Source organism: Rhinatrema bivittatum, chromosome 7 (genome assembly GCF_901001135.1).
Source record: "Rhinatrema bivittatum chromosome 7, aRhiBiv1.1, whole genome shotgun sequence".
In the NCBI taxonomy this organism is placed as follows: domain Eukaryota; kingdom Metazoa; phylum Chordata; class Amphibia; order Gymnophiona; family Rhinatrematidae; genus Rhinatrema; species Rhinatrema bivittatum.
This window is the reverse complement of record NC_042621.1, coordinates 298815480-298841211: the sequence shown is the minus strand read 5'-3', so window position 1 is coordinate 298841211 and position 25732 is coordinate 298815480. Positions and strand designations below refer to the sequence as shown.

Here is a 25732-nt window from a genome sequence, read left to right as displayed (position 1 = left end):
CCGCTTCAAAGGAGCTGGAAATAGTGTCTATTTTAGCAGTTAGCTCACCGAACTTGCCATCCAGTTTTATACCTAATGGCTTTTTCAACTGCCCCCATTACCGCCACAATTAAGGCCTCCATTGCAGCCAACTCCACACCAGTGTCCGCTCCGTCAGCCATCTTGGGGGGGTGGGCCAGAGTCTCTCATTGTCTTTTTTTCACAAGTGGGTTCACATTACCCACCAGATCCTTCAAAAGGAAGTGGTTGTCACTCGGAGAAGAAATTGTGCTGAAAATTTGGCGGGGATGCTGTAAAAGGCAGCGGGACAAAGGCTGATGGCAGCTAGGCCTGGAGGGAGAGAGTCAGAGACATGTCTTGCTCCCTTCACAGCATCACGTGATATCCTAGGTTTTCAGTTTAAAGATGAATTCTGTGGAGGCATTGGAGAGAACAAGAGAGGATTAGTCCAGCGGCCATACCGGGGGTGAGGTTGATTACCCGGTCCCGATGGGGCTACAGCTGGTACTTCACCTGCAATTGACATAATCAAGGAGAGACGCTTCAGGGGCCATAAAATCGCCACTTCTGCAGCGTTCCTCCGAGGCATAGGAGAGAACAAGAGAGGATTAGTCCAGTGGCCATAGCGGGGGTGAGGTGGATTACCCGGCCCCGATGGGGCTACAGCTGGTACTTGACCTGCAATTGACATAATCAAGGAGAGACGCTTGAGGGGCCATAAAATCGCCACTTCTGCAGCGTTCCTCCGAGGCATAGGAGAGAACAAGAGAGGATTAGTCCAGTGGCCATAGCGGGGGTGAGGTGGATTACCCGGCCCCGATGGGGCTACAGCTGGTACTTTACCTGCAATTGACATCATCAAGGAGATACGCTTGAGGGGCCATAAAATCGCCACTTCTGTGGTACATAGCCGCTGCCGGTGCCTCGCCGAAGCCATGCGCGGCTTTCTCTCAATTTATCTCAACTTGTTTTCAACTTTTTAACTTCTTCTTAACTCTGAACTGTGATAAGGTTATGTTTTTTCTATAATTAATAAGATTGAAGACCTCTCCTTGTTCCTCTGAGGCCGTCACATGGCTGATCCAAGATGGTGATACGGGTAGGACGTCTGTGAGTCTCTGTGAATATCACAGAGAGAAAAATTTGCGAATGCCGCATTCTGCTCATAAGAGGAGAGCGAGGGAGCGTATAGCCTCAGAGCCCCCCCTCCGCTCAACCCGTGGTGGGCCCCATGGACGCCCACATTCGTCAGGAGGCAGAGAAAACCCCAGCAGAAGATTCGCTGACCGGAACTCAGGGGAAAGAGGAGCCTGAGCCCGGCCTTGAATCATTAACATTGTTGTCGCCGGTGGAGAGATCCCCCCCAAAAAACCCTCGAGCTGAGACGCGCCCAGCAGCAGCAGGAGAGTCGCCGGTGCTGGAAGTCAGCTTACCTGGTGATTCTCCTCCGGAGCCTGTGCAGCTAAAGGAAAGACTCTCGGCACAAATACAAGCTGTTTGGACATTAGGTGAAGATGCAGCGGGAGAGGAAAAGCAGCAGCCAAGGAGAGCTTTGTTCGAACATCAATCAACTTTACATCACAACCTGGTAAGGCCTAAAAAGTCTTTACCTTAGAGTTAATATGGGAGGCTATCCAGACTTTAAATATAAATATCGCCACTCAAATGATTAACATAACCAATGCTGTTAATCTGATAGATGACCATTTAGAGATTGTAGAAGCAGGAGTAATGGAAAATAAAGTAAAATTGCAAGCTGATGAGGTAAAAATACAGAGTAATATGAATATCCAGCAGGAGCTGATTAAAGAAAACCAGATTTTGAATTCTAAAATTTAAAATTTGGAGAATCAACTTTGGGCTAGAAATTTAAGATGTATACATTTTCCAAAGCTCCCATACTCAGCACCTAAAGAACTTTGGAGGAAGTATATGCTAGAGGTTTTGAAACTTACGGAAGAAACATTACCTATAATATCTAAAGCATATTACATACCTCCAAAAAAGACATCTCAAATAGATTCGATTAACTTTCAAGTATTACTACCTAAAGAATAACCTAAAGTGAAGAAAAAAAGACAACAATTTTTATTGCTGAAACCACAAGTCCTGGAATTGGGTTCATTATTCTTTCTTAAATACCCATGTAAATGTTTGATCAAATATCAAGGTTCTTCTTTTTTATTTTTCCAACCTTCTCAATTAATCTCTTTCTTATTCAATAAAAAGAAGTGTGCACTTAGCTCTCCCTTGACTTCTAGCCCAGTAATTCCTTAAATACTGCATCTAAGGATCTTGTTAAAAAAAAAGCTATGCTGTCTCCCTTACCAGTTTACCTCTGAAATAATATTATATATATATGAGATTGTGAAGATCTTGGATCAATTGTTGTGGGCTTGTGCATGCTGTTAAATTATATAGTTATATAATTGTTCAACTTGCTTTTCAATTCAAGTTTTTGATGCTTGAAAAATTGTAAAATGAATAAATAGAAAATAAAAAAAAAATAAGATGAATTCTGTTTCAACAAATGCATCCCAATGGATTGCTCAGTTTCCAGTACGTACTTTGAAAAATTCAGTACATTCTTGCACTGGGTGATAGAGCAATCCATCGGGTCATCTAATATCATCCATTACCCTGATGATTTCCTGTTTATAGGAAAAGATGCTCAGGACTGTAGATAACTCCCGGAAGTGTTCAAGGAACAAGCAGAGAAATGTGGAATTCCACTGACAAAAGAAAAGACAGACGGTCCTGCATCAACCATCAACTTCTTAGGGATTGAATTAGACATAAGAGTGGGTGTATCAAGACTTCCACCAGAGAAGATGCAGAGACTACAGCTTAAAGTTGCAGCAATGAGACAAGCCAAGAAGGCCATACTTGGACAATTCCAATCACTGTTGCAGCTCCTCAGTTTTGTGTGCAGAGTGATGCCGATGGGTAGGGTATTCATTAGGAGGCTTTCCACGGCTCTATCGGGATGAACAAAGAAACATTATTATATTCACCTATCAAAGGCTAAAGAAAGATCTGAAGATGTAGGGCAAATTTTTGAACTTCTTCAATGGCCTATCAATCTGGCAGGAAACACCCAAAATTCAATAATGAGCTTGAATTCTATATGGATGCCTCCGGCGGAATAGTTTTCGAAATCTATTTCTGGAAGTCGAGGTGTGCAGAGGCACGGCTGGATGTGTGGCACTCAGCAGGCATCATGTGAGATATTACTTTTCTCGAGTCATTCCCCATTATGGTGGCCCTGACCATTTGGGGAATGCAACTGAATAACATGGGTGTTATCTTTAGGTCTGACAACAAGGCAGTGGTCAAATCTATAAACAGGTTATCAACCAAGACAGTGAGGGGGGATGACACTGCTAAAGAAAATTGTGTTGATATTCCTAATAAACAATATCTACCTGACTCAAAAAATGTATTGACGATTCTCTCTCTCGATTCAAGTGGATGACATTTCTTATGCTGGAACCTGAAGCGGATGCAATGAAAACACCAATTCCACCAGAAGTATGACGGTTTGGACCCCTGAGATTTGGGGAATGATTTTGGAGTCACTGTCCCCAGGTACAAGAAAGAAGTACACAGATGCCTGGGTGATTTACAAAGATTTCTAGGAAGCTTGGGCAATAGATTCAGGTGGCCTATTCGACTGGAATCGCTGCTTCAGTACATACTTCAACGCAAGAACGAAGGAGCATCACAGTCAACAATGGCAGCCTGACTAGCTGGTATATTATTGTTCACCAAGGCACTCAGGCATGGGAACCCCCTAACTAAGGGGTAGATTTTCAAACTATGCGAATAGGCCTACTTTTGCTGGCGCATCAGGCGCAAGCAAAAGTACGCTGGATTTTAGTAGATACGCGCGGAGCCGCGCGTATCCACTAAAATCCTGGATCGGCGCGCGCAAGGCTATCAATTCTGTATAGCCGGCGCGCGCCGAGCCGCGCAGCCTACCTCCGTTCCCTCCAAGGCCGCTCCGAAATCGGAGCAGCCTCGGAGGGAACTTCCTTTTGCCCTCCCCTCACCTTCCCCTCCCTTCCCCTACCTAACCCACCCACCCGGCCCTGTCTAAGCCCCCCCTTTACCTTTGTCGGGGGATTTACGCCTCCCAGAGGGAGGCGTAAATCCCCGTGCGTCAGCGGGCCTCCTGCGCGCCGGGACGCGACCTGGGGGCGGGTCCGGAGGGCGCGGCCATGCCCCCGGGCCGCCCCGGGCCGTAACCACGCCTCCGGGTCCACCCCCAAAACGCTCCCGGCACGCCCCCTAAACGCCACGCGGTTCGGGCCCGCCCCCGACACGCCCCCCTCGGAGAACCCCGGGACTAACGCGAGTCCCGGGGTCTGCGCACGCCGGTGAGCCTATGTAAAATAGGCTCACCGGCGCGCAGGGCCCTGCTCGCCTAAATCCGCCCGGATTTGGGCGGATTTAGGCGAGCAGGGCTCTTAAAATCCGCCCCTAAGTTTGCAATACGAAAGTTGATACAAGGATGGGACCGGGTATCATAAAGAACTCAGGACATGTGCTGCCTTATTACAGTGGACATATTAAAACAAATTATGAAAGCCCTCAAAGTTGTGCACTTTAATGATTTTGAATGCGCTTGTTCCGTTGTGCCTTCTTTCTTGCTTTCTATGCAGCATTGAGAGTCAGCGATTTGGTAGTACATTCCAGTAAGAGGCCCCAGTCCAACTGTCTTCTCATTAATGTCTTATGGGTCTTACACTATAAGCTTACATTGAATAGGAATCAGGTAGGCAAAGGAGCAAAAACTGAATTACATAAAATATAGGACGACAGCTTATGTCCAGTCAAGTATGTTATATCCTTCCTTAAGGTGCGCCCCCTGAATGCTGTGGGAGTACTGATTATTCATGAAATGGACTCCCACTAACTCATTTCCAGTTTCTTAAGGTGTTAAAATTGGCCTTGGGGCAGTAGGTATTGAGGCAAAAAGTTATACATTGCATTCATTCAGATTATGTGCGGCCACAACTGCGGCTCAGATGGGCTTGCTACCAAAAGTCATAATGGCAATGGGTGTTGGCAGTCCAAGAGATATCAAATTCAAGTGAGACTAAGAGAATCTTTTGAAAACATGTCACCTTAACCAAAAGTGTGTTCATTTGCTAGTACAGCTCCACAAACATGCCTTGTCTGGGTTATAGAGCACTCCTTCATTCAATGGGCCCACAAACATGCAAAGGTAAGGCCAACTGGTGAGCACTTGGGCATGAATGCCCACTAGATCTCCCTGGTATGGAAATGACATCCCGGAATGAAGTGGGACCAATTAATGCCACTGATGCTGCAATTAAAAGAAAAGTTAGCCAACCCCATGGGCTATCATCCTCCACTTGGGGGGTAATGATTTGGCATCCTCAGATAGCAAGCAGCTGGTTTAAATGTTCCAAAAAGACTGTGTAGTCTTAGTGTGATTATTCCCCAAGGCTAGCATCGTTTGGTCCTGCATCACCCTGCGGCATGTCTGGAGAGAGGTGCAATCACATCAAGCACTGGAGAGAACAAGGAAAAAGATTAAGTGGATGTGCCAATTCATGCCCACTGTACATGGTATCAGTGTAAGACACAAGTTGATTGATGAGAACTGTGCAGTCCTATTCCAGTTGGGGTTCATTTGTCAGACATTGAGTTGGATATTTTTAATAGTGATCTTCAGGATGCTATAGAAGTTTCATTATGGAAGCATGGTGCAGTGTTTAAGGTGGGGATGTCCCTTGGCAAACAAAACTGTTACCAAGGGGCAGTGGTGGGGTGGCCAGCATTAGCAGCATTGGGTGGCATCGGGATCCTGATAGAGACCTAATAATAAGGTAATTGTACTTAAGGTGGATTTCGGGCCAGCAGATGATGCAAGTCCCACAGCTTTCACGATTGGGGGTAATGAAGCAGCAGTGGCGCTTGCTTCAGGGGTCCCCAGCTTTCTACAGGCCAAAAAAGGGGTATGATCATCAGAGATACAAATATTGATTTCCTAAATAGCGTGATTTTGACGGCCTTCATGGCCTAAAGGGGGGCAGTTGAATTTTGGAAATTAGTCTGATACTTTAAAACAGGAGATATTGATGGCAGGACACTGGTTACCCCCATGCTAATCGAATTAGCAAATTAGCATAATTAAAAGGGGCAATAAGTTTCAATGGGTTAAATTATCATGGTGCTCTGTAGTGCATCTTGTTATCAATGTTATGATGGTTATGTGTGTAAGGCTGAGGCCATATTATACCTAAATTGTATGGTAATAAAGGCAAGTTTTGAGCAACCACTGGTCTTTTGATTGAGTAATTGTATAACAAGTAGAAAGTACTGGGATAAAGCGAGAGTACCCCCAACTGCTGAGCGAACAGCTAAAACTGCACATGTATCGGATACATTTCCACCCAAAGCTACTAACAGATCAATATTCAGCAGAACATTTTTTTTCGAGAGTTTTTCTTTTTGCAGTTAAATTACAATGGGGTAGATTTTCAAAGGGGTACGCGCGTAACATACGCACGTACCCCCCGAAAACCTACCCCAAACCCCCCCTGCGTGCGCTGAGCCTATTTTGCATAGGCTCGGCAGCAAGCGCAAGCCCAGGGATGCGCGTAAGTCCCGGGGCTTGCATGGAGGGGCGTGTCGGGGGCGTGCCGGGAGTGACGCGGCATTTTGGGGGCGTGTCCGGGGCGTGGTTCCGGCCCGGGGGCGTGACAGCGGCCCCTGGACCAGCCCCCGGACCAGAACATGGAGTGCGGCAGCCGGCCTGGCGCACGTAAAGTTACGCCTGCTTCCAGCAGGCTTAACTTTCGGGATAGAGGTAGGGGGGAGGTTTAGATAGGGCTGGAGGGGTGGGTTAGGTAGGGGAAGGGAGGGGAAGGTGAGGGGAGGGCGAAGGAAAGTTCCCTCCGAGGCTGCTCCGATTTCGGAGCGGCCTCGGAGGGAATGGAGGCAGGCTGTGCGGGTTTGCGCTCGCAGGCTGCCTATTTTGGGCAGCCTTGTGCGCGAAAACCACGGATTTTATAAAATTTATAAAATTTGCCCCAATGATTTATAAAATCTACCCCAATTAATTTAAATCAAAATATTATTTTAAAAAAAATAGAAAAGTATCTTCATACATAGGGAAGTGCTTCCAAGATTTTGAATGAAGCATTGAGCTATATTATTTAATCTTTGCACACTCAAAACAGTATTTTTAGTCCTTTCTAAACAACTTGTACAATCCTTTCCCCAAGGTGAAACTCCACAAGATCATGTACAATCTCAAAATAAATTCACAATTTTTTTTCCAATCAAGTGCTCATGAAGTAGGCTCAGTAAGCAATGTACTTAACTTAAGCAGTAAGGCACCTCAACTGGTTCTTTAACAATGGCTCTACTCTAGCAAGCTCTCTGATTTTCCTGACACACTGTTGAATCTTTTTTTATTAAAGGGTATTTTCATGGCATAAATAAAAATGGATCGGAGTAGGAAGATCTAATGTATTGTTGGTATATTTTTCTTTTCCAAAGAGAAATACAGGAAGATGTGTTATAGGCCCTGTGCCTGTGGGCAACATTTTAAAAAGTCAACTCTTAACATTTGTTCCATGTGTAAGCCACAATGTTTTCTGGTAATTGAGCCCTTTAAATAGTTTGCACACTTAAAAGTTAACACTTGATCCAATCCTGGGTACTATGTGTTGGGCGGAAGTGGTGCAGGGTTTGGTTTTTGGGGTCACTGAGCATCCATCATCATACTTTTGGGGAATGGGGTTTGGGTTGCAAAACCCTTTCATCATACTGTATATGCAAAGAGAGGAAATGACCCTAAGGCTCAGTGGTATCGAGTGCTGGGTGTACTGTGAAGCCAATGTTCATAGCCTATAGAGAGGACCACCGAGAATAAGGGAGTCTCAGCCATCATACAATATCTCCACCTAGTGGCCAGATTCAGAGTGTACATGTACTGAGTTCATGAGGGAACTGCAGTGTGTGATCCCAGACTGTTTCTAAAATGGCTAGGCTACATAGTTGGGAGGTGGGGGGGGAGTGTTAATTATGGGGCCAGCCTACCATAGCCCAGTAGGTTCTGATTGAGTGGGATGCCCAAAGGAGCAGGAAGAAACTGCCAGGCCAAAATAAACAAAAACATTAATTCAGATTCTCAGATCTCCTGTACTAATAAGAAATCAATTGCATTTTCCAAAAATACTTGAAATAAGTTATACGGAGAATGAGAAATTGCTGTACACAGGCATACAATCTTCTTAAGCAAATATGTAACATATATTTATGCTACTGGGTATGCACGGTATAGAGATTACATCAGCATATATTTGATTCTTTATGTCTCAGTAAACAGAAAGTTGTTTAAAAAATAAATAAACACAGCCAACAGCAGCAGAATTGATAGAACAGACAGAGGAAAATGGAAACACTCACCTGTATTTTAATTGGCCAGGAAAAGTTACTGACGTAGACATAAAAAGTGATGTTTGGGTTGCTTCGAAAGTTGAATTTTTCACAGGAAAAGCTGTCTCTGTATTCCTTTGTGTTTGACTTGGAAACTACAGGAATTTCTTCTCCTGATATCGTGCCAGCTGGAAATATAAATTATAATGGTTATTTTTTTTATGCATGCTACAGTGCAAGAAAAGATTCACGCTGAAGTTTGGAGACATGGCTTGGAACATTCAATCTCTACTCTGGTAGAGACGAGACTGAAGAACAAGGCAATGGCATGTTCTGAGGTGTAGTGCACCCTGTCTAACGCTACCAACAGAAGCCTCCAAGTAGGTTTTATTTAGTAGTGGACTAGAAAAAAATCTTAGTAAGTAAAACAGTAACAAAAATTGCATTTACTTTCACAGAACATAGGTCGAATTTTCAAATGGTCGCACACATAAAAATCGGGACTTGCGCGTGTGGTTGGGCCCTGAACGTGCCACATTCATTTTCAAAAGAGCCTGGCCACGCGTGTAATTCCCAATATGCATACAAGTGACGGGTCCTAAAAAAGGAGCAGGCCAGGGAGGCATGATCTGGGTGGGGAGGCGCAGGCCGGGGCAAAGGCTGGCAGGGACAGTGGCCAGGAAGGTTTTAGGGGGTGGGGAGAAGAGGGGAAGAGGAAGGGAATTTAGGTACGGGGGTAGTGATTAAGGAGCGAGCTGAGGGAGGATTGGCTGTGTCACTGCGTGTAATTAGCAAAAATTTGCCCCTCCTGCACACGCTGCCTGCACATGCATGCGCGGATTTTAAAATCCGGTGTGCATGGGGGCACGCTCATCCGATTTTATAACATGTGCACCCCGGAGTGTGCATGTTATAAAATTGGCACGTCCATGTGCGCGCGCTGGGAACCACGCACACATGGAGACACGGATGTTCCTTTTAAAACCTACTCCTATATGGCATGAAGAGAGGCAGACTTTCACAGATCAGTGTGACTGATCCTCAATGTTTTGAGTTGTTATCATGTAGTCTAATTGTATTTGTTTGATCTTTGCTTTTATTTATTTTTCTATTTATTATAGTTTTGGGCTCTTGTCCTTCCCGACGCAGCCAGAGTGGCGAAACACGGTCCGTGTTGGGGGACCTACCTGTATTTCACCTCTATACACCTACTGATGAAATAATTGCATCACTTGGCACCTATTACATTGACCGAATCTTCATTTGAAGTTTAAGGATCCTTATACATCTTTGTACTACACTTTGATATATTGTGGTTGATCATCAATCAATACACATCATGGTTTTCAGAAACATACATGGGAAAAGTAACTAAATAAATAATGAAAAGGCAGCAATAAAGGGAAGAACCCACACAAAAAAATTTGTTATTTTACATACAAAGTCTTTTAGTAACCTCTAAAATTAATTTCTCTTTTTTTATTCCTGACATTGCCTACCTGTTTTCCTTTTGGTCTGTTTTGTCTTTTAAATAATTCTTGCCTGTGTCCTATGCTAACTGGATACCTTGCGCATGAGTTTTGTTGGAGGGCAGAGACAGGCAGTCAGTGACAGCAGCATACACTAACTTTTGGCAATACTGACGCATGTCTTGGTTCTGGAGACTATTTTCCCTTTCAGTGGGCAATTCAAGCCTTCCATTTCTAAGACTTCAATTGTTCTGGTGAGAAATGAGCTGAAATATTGCAATGATAGAAACTCTACCCAGAATCTGTGCTATTTCCCAACAGGTGAGGTTTCTGGATTGCAAATGCACATATAAGACCCAAGGAACCGAGGCAAGGGGAGGTAATAACTAAGTCCCTATAGGTTTTTTTATTCGCTAGGTTCTTATCATTCAATAAGCCATACACAATGGGAAATTCATAGTATAGAACCAGACCTTTGGTCACAGTTACCAACTGCCATTTTTCAGTTCATCTCTAATCCATTATTACACTTAAATAATTAGTATCTCAAATCCCTTTCTTACCTATTCCTGCCATTAAAGTATGACTCCTCCAGCAGTCTGCACAGTGACATCATCACCTACAAGGTATCACAGGAACTGCAAATGCAGACAAATCAAGTTGGCCTCCCTCCTGTCCACTCTTTTGATTTTAAATATTTTGCTAAAAGTGGCATCTAAGTGTTATCAAAATATTTGAGAGACCTAAAATGGAGGGTAGGTCTTTTATTAATTTATTTTTATCTTGCATTTTAAGATACCAAATAGATAAAAGAAATTAAGATACATTTCTATGACCTGGGACAGGTTCTTTTCAACATTTTCATGAGTGACATAACGGAAGGATTGTCAGAAAAGGTTTGTCTTTTTGTCAACAATATCAAAATCTGCAACAGGGTAGACAGGGAGCAAAGTGTGGAAAACATGAGGAGGGATCTAGTTAAGTGTGAGAAATGATTGGAGACTGACAGCTAAGACTTAATGCTGAAAAAATGCAGATTACCATATTTTCCGGTGTATAAGACATCGTTTTATTCAGCGATTTCAGTGACTGTGACTTATACATCGGTGCGACCTATATATTTGTTATGGTTAATGGTGTTTGGGTGGATCCTTGGACACTGGGGCAGCTGACCATGCCCACAGGGGGCAGTCCCGCGAGGGACCACAGTGTCAGCCTACAGATCTGAATCTTTTATTAAACAGTTTGAATGACCACCACAGGTGGCGGTAGTGAGTAGTGGTTGTAGAGCCCAGCTGGGCATGTCTCACACACAACGCTGGAACAGCGGACCCTCTGCAAGGCAGTGCTGTAGTGGAAAGAGACAGAGTTATGAGCACACAATAAGAATAACATTCAGAGTCCCAATGTAGAAATACGAGAAGCTCCGAGACAGGGAGAGCAGGCCCTCAAGGAGCGAGTACCTAATCCCTTAGAGCAGAGAGACTCGGTAGCATTGTACTCACTTAACAGTAACAGAGATTCCACTAGACGAGAGGTCTGGCACCGGAGCAGAGAGCAGGCCCTCGAGGAGCGAGAACCTGGTTCCAGTGAAGCAGTACTGTGGAAAGAGATGGTTTCTGTACTCACTGATGGTAACTGTAAGTTAGTTCTTCCAAGTAGAAGGGTAGAGGTTGCAGGCAGCGACTCAGTGAACATGGGCCCTCGAGGAGCGAGTACCGGTTTCCTGATAGCACCTGAAAGAAGCAAAGAGGGCCCCGAGGAGCGGGTACCCTGTTAGAGACCCCGAAGGGTAGTAAGAGTTCCAGATAGTGCTGGAGTCGCAGAGTAGCTTAGGAACAGAGAGCAAATCCCATCTGTAAGAAATCCTGTTGCTAACTCAACGAGCTAGCAAATACTGTAGGCAGATATACCCAGAAGTCGTGATGTCAGAACAGGGGGACACCCCGGAAGTTCGCGCCAACGTAGAGTTAAAGATGAGGGCGCGCGCCCTAGAGGTACCTTGAAGGAGAATGGCGGGAGGCAGTATCAAAGCCGCTCCGTGGACACCGGAGAGAACAGCAAGCAGACTCTGCGGCGGCCATCAATCCAAGGTGAGCGGGAGGAGCCGAAAGTAGAGAGAGGTAAGCGGGGCGAAGCCATCGAAGACCGACAGATGCAACAATATTGTCACATTCATTTTCTCTCTCTCTCTCTTTCCGGCAGCCACATCATCATCTCAAGAGTGCCTTCCTTACCAAGCCCACACTTGCTAACTTCGCCGGCAATCTGGTCTCTCCCTCACAGGGCTATCACTATCGCTCATCACGATCTCACAAGGCTTTGTTACAACGCCAAAACGGGCAGTAAACTCGTCATTCCATCAGAGCACCTACTCCTCGCGAGAGACAGTAACATTCTCATAACCAGCAGTTTCCGGCTACCAACTTCTTCTTCGAGAGACAATTATTAACACACAACACTGTAGTGATGTCACAGGTGCATCTTATACAAAAGTGCAACTTATCTACCAAATTTTTCATTACAAGAGCAGAATATAGAGGGGTGCGACTTATACACTGGTGTGATTTTTATATCAGAAAATACAGTAATACATATAGGCTACAAAAATCCAAGAGAGTTACAGTATTGGAGGTGAAGTGCTTCTAAGCACAAAAGAAGAGCAGGATCCAGGGGTGATTGTATCTGATGGTCTTTAGGAGCTCTAAAGGCTCATATTGCATCACTCAGTTGTTCAAATGCTAACAGGCTCCTTCCAGTTGATTAGTTCTTAACTGAACGGCGTACCCTGCAGCTCCTTATCTTCTGTACCTGCACCCACTCTATATCCTATCTATTATGTATCCATTGTAATTTGAACCTCTCTGTACCCAATGTAACATGCTTTGAACTCTCTGGTTGGAAAAGTATATACAAATAAATGACGATGATGACGATTAACATCTATATGCAGCCCCTGGGGAAGCTTATTATCTTTTGGATTGAAGTTACTGTCATATGCTGATGAACTTCAAATCTATATTGTGTTAGGAAGAGCAAAATCAAAGACAACAGACCAAATTAATTCTTGTTCAAATAGGACATTTGACTGGTCACAGCCAATAAACTTTAAGCACAAAAATCAGAAGTGTATTAGGTTATAAAACCTTCTTTATCTCTGACCGCACCATTCTTATGTGTAGAGGGAACCATGTTACTTATAAAGGTGGAAGTTAAAATTCTCAAGATTCATTATTGATTTGGATTTTACTTTTCAAAATCAGATTACAGACTGATCTTGTTTTAGACAACCTCGAATGATATAAAATCTAAGTGCTTATCATACTAGAGATAAATTGGCTATGGTTATTCATGCTTTAGTGAAAAACTGTATAGATTATTGTAATTTATTATATGTTGGACTTAAAAAAACTTCATATGCTGTTTGCAATTTTATCTAAAACACCACAGTACAAAAAATGTGCAGTCTTAAAAGTTGATTTTAAAAGCCTTGCGTGCACAAAAACAGCCACATACATACGCAAGTGGACCACGCAGGAGCTACGCGAATTTTAAATAGCCGAGAAGGGCATTCATACTTTGAGGTACACACACCAAGAAAAAGTTGGCAGAAAAGAGACAGGTCTTGAGTGTTCCAGAGGCAGGGACAGCACTATTAGGCAGAGTCTGATGAACATCAGGCGAGAGAAAGAGAGAGGGACTCTTTTATAGGTGTCAGTCTGATACTCTATATATGGACCATTGTAAGGGGGCACTTTGATATGGGGGTGTGTTTTTGGGAGGTGGATTGGGGTTAGGGGGGTGGTGCTACAGACACATTCAGAAGTATCCATTGTAAAATTGACATCATTAAAGTATTTTTAACCTTATAAGTGATGAAAAGGAGTTGATTTCTACAATGCAGCTAGCAGAGACTACAATGTATAAATCAACTCTTCTTTTAGAATTTTCATCACTTATAAGATCAAAACTGAGCCCTATAAAGAGGCGCTCTCTTTCTCCCCTGAACTCCTGGACTCCTGCGCCTAACAGGGAGCTGTACAAAAGTAGCACGCATAAGATATGTGTGTACAGCTGCAGACATGCACGCCTGAAGAATATTTTATAACCTATGCGCCTATGTTATAAAAAAAGCCCTTATTTTTGTGTGTGGCGAGATATGCGCATTTATGGGCACACACGCGGCCCTTTTAAAATCTACCCTTAAGGTTTTATGATCATGTTTCTTCTATTTTGAAATCTCTGCATTGGTTGCTCATTATTTACAGAATTCAATTTAAAGTGAGCATTTGTCTTTAAATTACCCCATGATTCTTGCACACAATATCTGAGAGAACACATACCACATTATTTTCCAAACAAGGAATTTACAGTCCTCTCGAGATTTTGTTGAAAATCCTCTCCATAAGAAGATCCAATTGATAGATACTAGGTGGAATGCTTTTTGATATCTGGGTCTGTCTCTTAGGGAATGTGCTGTCTAAAGATATCTGATGCACTGAAGAATACCTTAGCTTCCATAGATCTTCCAAGCCTGGCTGTGTATAACTGAATTTAGAGAGGTGCATAGGGAGGATAACTTTCATACCAGCCTGCAGGCACACATGTACTTGCAAATGCCGGCTAGCACTAATGCATGCAGCCATTTTATAACATTCGCGCATGATATAAAATAGGTTGTACACGCATACATGTGCAAGCAATTTTATATGGACACGCGCATGTGCGTGCAAATGCCACCCCTGCCAAGTAAGTGGGGGAATATTAGTAGATACATATGCTACACATCTTACAAATTCTGACAGGGGTATGTAAACATAAGCATTCTCAAGTAACGTGTAAAACATTGAATAGACAGGCAAAGAGAGAATTTGAAATGAAGTTCGCCATAGAGGCAAAAGCTCATAATAAAACCTTTTTAAAATATATCCAAAGCAAGAAACCTGTGAGGGAGTCGGTTGGACCATTAGATGACCGAGGGGTTAAAGGGGCTCTTAGGGAAGATAAGGCCATTGCAGAAAGACTAAATGAATTCTTTGCTTCCGTGTTTACTAATGAGGATGTTGGGGAGATACCAGTTCCAGAGATGATTTTCAGGGGTGATGAGTCAGATGAACTGAACGAAATCACTGTGAACCTGGAAGATGTAGTAGGCCAGATTGACAAACTAAAGAGTAGCAAATCACCTGGACCAGATGGTATGCATCCTAGGGTACTGAAGGAACTAAAAAATGACATTTCTGATCTATTAATTACAATTTGTAACCTTTCATTAAAACCAATCATTGTACCTGAAGATTGGAGGGTGGCCAATGTAAATCCAATATTTAACAAAGGCTCCAGGGGCGATCCAGGTAATTTTGGACCAGTGAGCCTGACTTCAGTGCCGGGAAAAATAGTGGAAACTATTATCAAGATCAAAATCGTAGAGCATATAGAAAGACATGGTTTAATGGAATACAGTCAACATAGATTTACCCAAGGGAAGTCTTGCCTAATAAATCTGCTTCATTTTTTTTGAAGCGGTTAATAAACATGTGGATAAAGGTGAACCAGTAGATGTAGTGTGTATTTGGATTTTCAGAAGGCATTTGACAAAGTCATGAGAGGCTTCTAAGAAAACTAAAAAGTCATGGGATAGGAGGCGATGTCCTTTCGTGGATTACAAACTGGTTAAAAGACAGGAAACAGAGAGTAGGATTAAATGGTCAATTTTCTCAGTGGAAAAGGGTAAACAGTAGAGTGCCTCAGGGATCTATACTTGGACCGGTGCTTTTCAATATATATATAAATGATCTGGAAAGGAATACGACGAGTGAGGTTATCAAATTTGCAGATGATACAAAATTATTCAGAGTAGTTAAATCACAAGCAGACTGTGATATATTGCAGGAGGACTTTGCAAGACTTGAAGATTGGGCATCCAAATGGCAGATGAAATTTAATGTGGACAAGTGCAAGGTGTTGCATATAAGGAAAAATAACCGTTGCTGTAGTTACACGATGTTAGGTTCCATATTAGCAGCTACCACCCAGGAAAAAGATCTAGGCATCATAGTGGATAATACTTTAAAATCGTCACCCCTCCCTGATCTCTGACTTGATACGTTAAGTTTTATGAAAATGTTCTCCTCACTCTACTGTTTTTCTTCTACTAAGAAAAAATGTTTATTGTTCACAAAATCTCTACTGTTCCCAACTACTATGATAATTGCATTTTATTATTATTATTATTATTATTATTTATTTCTTTTGTATACCGACATTCGATCGAGATATCACATCGGTTTCCAGATAACAGGTTGAATAGAGCCGGAACTGCCCTATTTTTACATTGTAACAAGATAACAGTTGATTAAACAATTAATATAAGGAACATTGTAACATATGGATAAAATTAAAATTAAATATTAAATGTGGGTATATAGAAATGATATTGAATGATAATTGCATTTTGTAAACCGTTATGATGGCTCTACCAAATAACAGTATATAAAGCTCTACAAATAAATAAATAAATACATATAAATGATCTGGAAAGGAAAACAATGAGTGAGGTTATCAAATTTGCGGATGATACAAAATTATTCAGAGTAGTTAAATCACAAGCAGATTGTGATAAATTGCAGGAAGACCTTGTGAGACTGGAAAATTGTGGATATGTGCAAGGTGATGCATATAGGGAAAAACAACCCATGCTATAATTACACAATGTTGGGTTCCATATTAGGTGCTACAACCCAAGAAAGAGATCTAGGCGATCACCTTTAAAAAGAGACTCGAAACCTGGTTGTTCAGTCAGGCCTTCTCACAATTCTTATGATCTGTTGACTCAAACATGATGCTATAGAAGAACCCTCGATTGCTATTTCTTCATCTCCCACCCTTGCAATCGAGTTTAAACTGTCTCTCCACTCCCTAGCCCAGATGCTTTTCTTATTAAGCACCCTGTTATTATAACCTTTATCTTCTCCAACTCGCCGGCTAATTGCTCTCGAATTTCTCCCTGGTTAAATTTCAGTTCTGTTTCCAAGTTTGTCCTTCCTTGTTTTATGTAATGCATACTTTGTATGCTATGGTTATTCGTTCAATGTCAACCAAAGTGATTTGTAACCTGTTACAAGAATATCGGTATATAAAAATGTTAAATAAAATAAATAAATAAATAGTGGATAACACATTGAAATCGTCGGTTCAGTGTGCTCCGGCAGTCAAAAAAGCAAACAGAATGTTGGGAATTATTAGAAAGGGAATGGTGAATGAAACGGAAAATGTCATAATGCCTCTCTATCGCTCCATGGTGAGACCGCACCTTGAATATTGTGTATAATTCTGGTCGCCGCATCTCAAAAAAGATATAATTGCGATGGAGAAGGTACAGAGAAGGGCTACCAAAATGATAAGGGGAATGGAACAGCTCCCCTATTTATTTTATTTATTTATTTATTTAATTTTATATACCGACAGCCGTTTGCACATCGTGCCGGTTTACAAGTAACTTACAACCATAAGATATACAGGCAGAAGCCTTTACAAATAACAGTATGTAACATAAATGCAGTAACAGAGCAAGAAACTAATGCAGTAACAGAGCAAGAAACTAAATAACTTAGGGAGGGAGGGGTAGGGGTAGTCATGACAAAGGGGGGGGGGGCGGGGGGGAGGGTGAAAACAGACACATGGGGATAAGATATGTACAAGGGATTCAAGCAATAAATTGATATGTATAATGGTTTTATACAAAGTTGTATAGACGTGAAAACAAAAGTCATTGGGGTGAGGTGATAAGTGTGACTTGTGCTAAGTAACATGTTTTAAAAGCAGGAAGTTAAGTGAGAGGTTTGTAGTTCCTTAATTAGTTTGAGGGGGTAGGTGTGGGGTGTAGGTCCTGGTGGGGGGTGTTAGTGAGAGAAGATGGACGGGTAAGGTTATTGGAAGGTGAGGAAGCTGATTGGGGGTATGCTTGGCGGAAGAGCAAGGTTTTGAGTTTCTTTTTGAAAGTGGATGTGGAGGTTTCGGTACGAAGGTCAAGAGGCATAGCGTTCCAAAGGGAGGGGCCTGCGAGGGAAAGAGCTCTATTGGTGGTGGAGATGAGTCTTGTGGATTTTATGGAAGGAGGAATAAGAGTTCCACGGAGGGAGGAACGGGTGGGTCTTGTGGAGGTACAAGGGAGGAAAGGTGGGTTTATCCAATTGTAGTGTTCGTTAGTAATACTTTTGTGGATGAGGGTGAGGGTCTTGTAAATGATTCGTGAGTGTATGGGGAGCCAGTGAAGATCAATGAGGGTGGGAGTGATGTGGTCTTTCTTGTTGGCATTAGTGAGGATGTGTGCAGTGGCGTTTTGAAGGAGTTGTAGGGGTTTGATGTGGGTAGCAGGGAGTCCAAGTAGAAGAGTGTTACAGTAATCAATTTTTGAAAAAATTATAGATTGGAGTATAGTACGAAAATCGGAGAAGTAGAGAAGGGGTTTGAGTTTTTTGAGAGTTTGGAGTTTGAAATAGCAGCTGCTGAGGATAGATTTGATATATGGTTTGAAGGTTAGTTGATTATCAAGGATAACACCGAGGTTTCTTGTGTCAGAGAGGAAGTTGGGGGGGTGGGGAGTGGAGGGAATGGGTATGGATGCATGTTTAGAGGAGATGAGGAGGAGTTCAGTTTTTTGCGGATTGAGGGCTAGGTGCATGTCAGTGAGGAGCTGGTTTATGGAAGTGAGAATGGTGCTCCAGTTTTGGAGTGCAGTGAGTACAGAGTTAGTGAAGGGGATGAGGATTTGCACATCATCCGCATAGATGAAGTGTGTAATCCCAAGGTTGGAGAGGAGGTTTGTAAGAGGGAGCATATAGATATTAAATAGGGTGGAAGAGAGGGAGGATCCTTGGGGAACGCCACAGTCGAGATTAACAGGGGGGGATGTAAAGTTGTCGGTGAGGACTGTGTAAGTACGGTTTTGGAGGAAGGACTTTATCCATGAAAGAGCAGTACCTGAGATTCCTATGTTAATGAGGGTGTTAATGAGGATGTTATGATTTACGGTATCGAAAGCGGCGGAAATATCTAGCATGGCAATGAGATAGGAGTTACCAGCATCCATTCCTTTGATGATGGTATCTGTAAGGGAGAGGAGTAGGGATTCTGTACTGAGGTGTTTTCGGAAGCCATATTGTGTTGGTCGGAGTATGTTGGATTGTTCTAGGTGTTCAGAGAGGCGGGAGTTTACTAGTTTCTCAATGACTTTGGAGAGGAAAGGGAGATTGGAGATGGGACGGAGGTTAATTAGATTGGAGGGATCAAGGGAGGGTTTTTTTAGGATGGGTTTGACCACAGCTTGTTTCAGGGAGTTAGGGACTAGGCCGTGTTCCAGGGAGCAGTTAACGATTTTGGAGAGAGGAGAGGCTATTGCTTTAGGGATAGCGAGTAGAAGTTTGGTAGGGATGGTTTCCGAGGGGTGGGAGGAAGGTCTCATCTTTTTTAGAATGTTCTCTATTTCTAGAGTTGAGGAGGGTTCAAAAGAAGAGAGAATAGTGGGTGGGTGTGTGTGGGGTGGGGGGGATTATGCTGTTGGTATTGGAGGGGGTTGTGTTAGGGGTAAACTTGGCAGTGATGTTGGATATTTTGTTCTTAAAGAAATGGGCAATTTCTAAAGACTAATTTCTAAAGACTAAAGAGGTTAGGACTTTTCAGCTTGGAGAAGAGACGGCTGACGGGGGATATGATAGAGGTGTTTAAAATCATGAGAGGTCTAGAACGGGTAGATATGAATTGGTTTTTCACTCTTTCGAATAATAGAAAGACTAGGGGGCACTCCATGAAGTTAGCATGTGGTACATTTAAAACTAATCGGAGAAAGTTCTTTTTCATTCAACGCACAATTAAACTCTGGAATTTGTTGCCAGAGGATGTGGTTAGTGCAGTTAGTATAGCTGTGTTTAAAAAAGGATTGGATAAATTCTTGGAGGAGAAGTCCATTACCTGCTATTAAGTTCACTTAGAGAATAGCCACTGCCATTAGCAATGGTAACATGGAATAGACTTAGTTTTTGGGTACTTGCCAGGTTCTTATGGCCTGGATTGGCCACTGTTGGAAACAGGATGCTGGGATTGATGGACCCTTGGTCTGACCCAGTATGGCATATTCTTATGTTCTTATGAGCAGATCATGACTGCCTCCCCTGCCCCTGACTAGCAGAGAACTCAGCTATAGGATTCTATTACTTTGGACTAGCTGTTTTAACCTACTTTATGGTAAAATCCTTAGCCACAATTTTGGTCTGATATTGGTTTAATATTATGTGCTATTTTTATGTATCTTTTTTAAATCATTTATTTTATGATAAATTAAGTGATATAATTGTGTTACATTATTGTTTATAGATGTTCATTGTTTAGAGCAGTGATTGTCAACCGGTGTGTCGTGTGCTACCGGTCTCCCGCTGCTCTTCCCTTCTCTTCCTTCACTGAGTGAGAGACGGACATTCTTCCACTGCTGCCGTTGCCGCCCAAGCTATCAGCATGTTCAAGACCGGATGGGAACAGCAGCGGTGTCATTGGAAGCTGGAAACTACGGCTGGGCCTTTTCTTCTTCCCACACCTGCCCCCCTGGCCCGGAACAGGAAGTGATGTGCAGTGGGGTGCACGGGAAGAAGAAAGAGCCATGCTGCATGAAAAGTTAGCAGCGGCAGCATCAGCCCCGGGCAGTAGCGTGGGCCTGGAGCAAAATCAGATGAAGCCTGAAATCATCACATGAGACAGCAGAATTAGCCTCCCGTGGCCTATGAGATGAAAAGAAACACAAAAACCCAAGTTTTGATGTTCAAAAACACAGACTTTGATGAAATGGGGAAGTACCTGGAGGAAGAACTAAAAGGCTGGGAAAACGAGAGAGATGTGGATCAACAGTGGACCAATCTAAAAGGAACAATTACCAAGGCAACTAATCTATATGTTAGAAAAGTAAAGAAAAGCAAAAGAAAAATGAAACCTATCTGGTCCTCAAAGGAGGTGGCTGACAAAATAAAGGCTAAAAGAACAGCGTTCAAGAAATATAAAAGATCCCAAAAGGAGGAGCACAAAGAAGAATATCTGGTAGAACTGAGGGAGACGAAGAAATTAATCAAGATGGCAAAAAGTCAAACGGAAGAGAGGATTGCCAAAGAGGTAAAGAGTGGTAACAAAACATTTTTCAGATACATCAGTGAAAAGAGAAAAGTTCAAAGTGGTATAGTGAAATTGAAAGGTGGAAAGGATCAATGTGTGGAGAGAGACGAAGAAATGGCAGAAATATTAAATGAATACTTCAGTTCTGTGTTCACTAAAGAGGACCCTGGAGAAAGACCGTCACTAGTTAACAAGAAACTGGAGGGGAATGGAGTAGATGTAACTCCATTTACAGTAGAAAATGTATGGGAAGAGCTGGTGAAACAAAGTGGACAAAGCCATGGGGCCTGATGAAGTTCATCCCAGAATACTGAGGGAGCTCAGAGATGTGCTGGCGGGTCCGCTGTGTGTCCTGTTCAATAGATCCCTAGAAACGGGAGTGGTGCCGAATGATTGGAGGAGAGCGGTAGTGGTCCCGCTTCACAAGAGTGGGAACAGAGAAGAGGCTGGTAACTACAGACCGGTTAGCCTCACTTCGGTGGTGGGAAAAGTAATGGAGTCACTGTTGAAAGAGAGAATAGTGAACTATCTACAGTCGGGAGAATTGCTGGACAAGAGGCAGCATGGATTCACCATTGGAAGATCCTGTCAGACAAATCTGATTGACTTTTTTGACTGGGTAACCAAGGAATTGGATCCAGGAAGAGCACTCGATGTCATCTACTTGGACTTCAGCAAAGCTTTTGACACTGTCCCGCACAGGAGACTGGTGAATAAAATGAGAAGCTTAGGAGTGAGTGCCGAGGTGGTGGCCTGGATTGCAAACTGGTTGACGGACAGAAGACAATGTGTGATGGTAAATGGAACTCTCTCTGAAGAGAGAGCGGTTTTAAGCGGTGTACCACAGGGATCGGTGTTGGGACCGGTCCTTTTCAATATCTTTGTGAGCGACATTGCGGAAGGGATAGAAGGTAAGGTATGTCTTTTGCGGATGACACTAAGATCTGCAACAGAGTGGACACGCCGGAAGGAGTGGAGAGAATGAGACGGGATTTAAGGAAGATGGAAGAGTGGTCGAAGATATGGCAGCTGACATTCAATGCCAAGAAGTGCAGAGTCATGCATATGGGGAGTGGAAATCCGAATGAACTGTATTCGATGGGGGGAGAAAGGCTGATGTGCACGGAGCAGGAGAGAGACCGTGGGGTGATGGTGTCTAATGATCTGAAGTCGGCGAAACAATGTGACAAGGCGATAGCTAAAGCCAGAAGAATGCTGGGCTGCATAGAGAGAGGAATATCGAGTAAGAAAAGGGAAGTGATTATCCCCTTGTACAGGTCCTTGGTGAGACCTCACCTGGAGTATTGTGTTCAGTTCTGGAGACCGTATCTCCGAAGAGACAGAGACAAGATGGAGGCGGTCCAGAGAAGGGCGACCAAAAAGGTGGAAGGTCTTCATCAAATGACTTATGAGGAGACATTGAAGAATCTAAATATGTACACCCTGGAGGAAAGGAGGAGCAGAGGTGATATGATACAGACTTTCAGATACTTGAAAGGTTTTAATGATCCAAAGACAACGACTAACCTTTTCCGTAGGGAAAAAATCAGCAGAACCAGGGGTCACGATTTGAAGCTCCAGGGAGGAAGATTCAGAACCAATGTCAGGAAGTATTTCTTCACGGAGAGGGTGGTGGATGCCTGGAATGCCCTTCCGGAGGAAGTGGTGAAGACCAGAACTGTGAAGGACTTCAAAGGGGCGTGGGATAAACACTGTGGATCCATAAAATCAAGAGGCCGTCAATAAAGAGTGGGTGGCTCGCCAGAATGACGGCTACTGCCTGGAGATAATACCCTTATTCAATAAACATACACATGGTTACTGTGACTCGAACATCGCTCTAAGCTACAACAGCAAGAGGAAATGTGGAAAAAAGGATTCGCACTCACAAAGCGGGGAGTAGCTGGCTTGTTTCGGCGGTTACTACCCCAAACCAAATAAGCCTGATACTTCACGTTCAACCCATATCCAGCATAGCTCTCTGCTTCAACGGCAGGGGAGAAGAAAAACTGATACTTCACACATATCCAGCATAGCTCCCTGCTTCAACGGCAGGGGAGAAGAAAAAACTGATACTTCACGCATATCCAGCATAGCTCCCTGCTTCAACGGCAGGGGAGAAGAAAAAAAAACTGATACTTCACGCATAGCTCTCTGCTTCAATGGCAGGGGAGAAGAAAAACTGATACTTCACGCATATCCAGCATAGCTCCCTGCTTCAACGGCAGGGGAGAAGAAAAACTGATACTTCACGCATATCCAGCATAGCTCCCTGCTTCAACGGCAGGGGAGAAGAAAAAAAACTGATACTTCACGCATAGCTCTCTGCTTCAACGGCAGGGGAGAAGAAAAACTGATAGTTCACGCATATCCAGCATAGCTCCCTGCTTCAACGGCAGGGGAGAAGAAAAAATGATTCGCACTCACAAAGCAGGGAGTAGCTGGCTTGTTACGGCAGTTACTACCCCAAACCAAATAAGCCTGATACTTCACTTTCAATGCATTTCCAGCATAGCTCTCTGCTTTAACGGCAGGGGAGAAGAAAAACTGATACTTCACGCATATCCAGCATAGCTCTCTGCTTCAACGGCAGGGGAGAAGAAAAACTGATACTACACGCATATCCAGCATAGCTCCCTGCTTCAACGGCAGGGGAGAAGAAAAAATGATTCGCACTCACAAAGCGGGGAGTAGCTGGCTTGTTACGGCGGTTACTACCCCAAACCAAATAAGCCTGATACTTCACTTTCAATGCATTTCCAGCATAGCTATCTGCTTTAACGGCAGGGGAGAAGAAAAACTGATACTTCACGCATATCCAGCATAGCTCTCTGCTTCAACGGCAGGGGAGAAGAAAAACTGATACTTCTCGCATATCCAGCATAGCTCTCTGCTTCAACGGCAGGGGAGAAGAAAAACTGATACTACACGCATATCCAGCATAGCTCTCTGCTTCAACGGCAGGGGAGAAGAAAAATTGATACTACACGCATATCCAGCATAGCTCCCTGCTTCAACGGCAGGGGAGAAGAAAAACAACCAATAAGGGCTGAATAACATAGTCTGGGTAAAACAAATAAGCATGGGTGTAGCTTGCTTATTGCTGCGGTTACTTCCCCTACTACCCCTAACTAATCAAGCTTGATATTTCACTTGGATGCAGCTCCATCATTGCTCTCTACATTAATGGTGGGGGTGGAAGGGAAATAGAACCAAAGAGCTAAGAGAAACAGATAAGTATGAGAGAAAAAATGTGTGAAGCTTGCTGGGCAGACTGGATGGGCCGTTTGGTCTTCTTCTGCCGTCATTTCTATGTTTCTATGTTTCTTTCTTGGCCTGCAGGGGCTAGAGGAAGAGGCTGATGCAGCTACCATTTGTGCTCGGGGGGGGGGGGGGGGGTAGGGAGGAAGTGAGAGAGAGACAGCCAGCCAGCCAGTAAATGAGAGAATGTATGTATGATTGAGAGTGTGTATGTGTAACTGTGATTGAGAGTCTGTGTGTGAGAGCATTTGATTGAGATCATTTATGTAAGTATGTGAGAGAGAGCATGTGTGTGATTGAGAGAAACTGGTCAGAGAGGTGATGTGTGTATATAGGAGAAACAATGGAAGTGACTGGTCAGGGAGATGACTGGAGTGTATGTGTGTGTGAGAGAGAAAGTGATCATGGGAATGAGAAGCCTGTGCATGTGGAGAGAGCTAGCATAGGAGTGAGAAACCTGGGTGTGTGTGAGACACAGCATGGGAATGAGAAGCCTGTATATGTAAGATAGAACATGGGAGTGGGAAGCCTGTGTGTGCATGAGAGAGAGAGAGACTGTTCGGGAAGGAGACTGGTGTGTGTGTCTGTGTGTGTGTGTGTGTAAGAGAAAGACTGGTAAGGAGATGATTGGTGTGTGAGAGACAGAAACTGGTATGTGAGTGTGACTGGTATGTGTGTGTGAGAGAGAAAGAAAGTGATTATGGGAATGAGAAGCCTGTGCATGTGGAGAGAGCTAGCATAGGAGTGAGAAACCTGGGTGTGTATGAGACACAGCATGAGAGTGTGAAGCTTGTATATGTAAGATAGAACATGGGAGTGGGAAGCCTGTGTGTGTGTGTGTGTGTGTATGTGAGCGCATATGAGAGACTGTTTAGGAAGGTGACTGGTGTGTGTGTGTGTGTGTGTGTGTGTAAGAGAAAGACTGGTCGGGAGATGATTGGTGTGTGAAAGATAGAAACTGGTCATGGGGGTGTAACTGGTATGCGTGTGTGTGAGAGACAGAGAGACTGGTCGTGGGCCCTAAGGAAGAGGACCATGAGTACAGAGCTTCAGCCACTACTGCCTCTGGTGTGTGCTACTGGCCTGCATGGAAGAGGAGTAGGAAAGCTGCTGGAGGAGGTTAGTAAAGGTGGCTTTTTAAGTTTATTTTTCTTGATTGACTGCCATTTTAATAACTGAATATTATGTGATGTGTATGCTGTTTTGAAATATTTTATTGGTGTTTGGTGAATTTTAAATAATTTTTATGAGTTTTTAATTGTTGGATATTATTCTGTTCATAGTTGTTGTGAAACATTTATTCTGCTTATTAGTATAGTTATACAATTATTTATGTATGGGGATCTATAGCTGCTTGCTAGTTCTGTTTTCATAATTGGAGGTGTATTGGTGTTTATTTATTTTATTTATTTATTTAACAGTTTTTCTAT

At 43.3% G+C, this 25732-nt stretch overlaps 1 protein-coding gene across 2 annotated transcripts in view; it reads right to left on the bottom strand.

Moving 5' to 3' along the window:
* ATRNL1 (attractin like 1) overlaps nucleotides 1-25732 on the bottom strand; it is a 2205421-nt gene that overhangs the window by 962911 nt on the left and 1216778 nt on the right. For both annotated transcript variants that reach the window (XM_029610472.1, XM_029610473.1), the window contains exon 24: nucleotides 8449-8606. In XM_029610472.1, the coding sequence (XP_029466332.1) occupies nucleotides 8449-8606 (158 nt within the window). The remainder of the gene's footprint in view (nucleotides 1-8448; nucleotides 8607-25732) is intronic.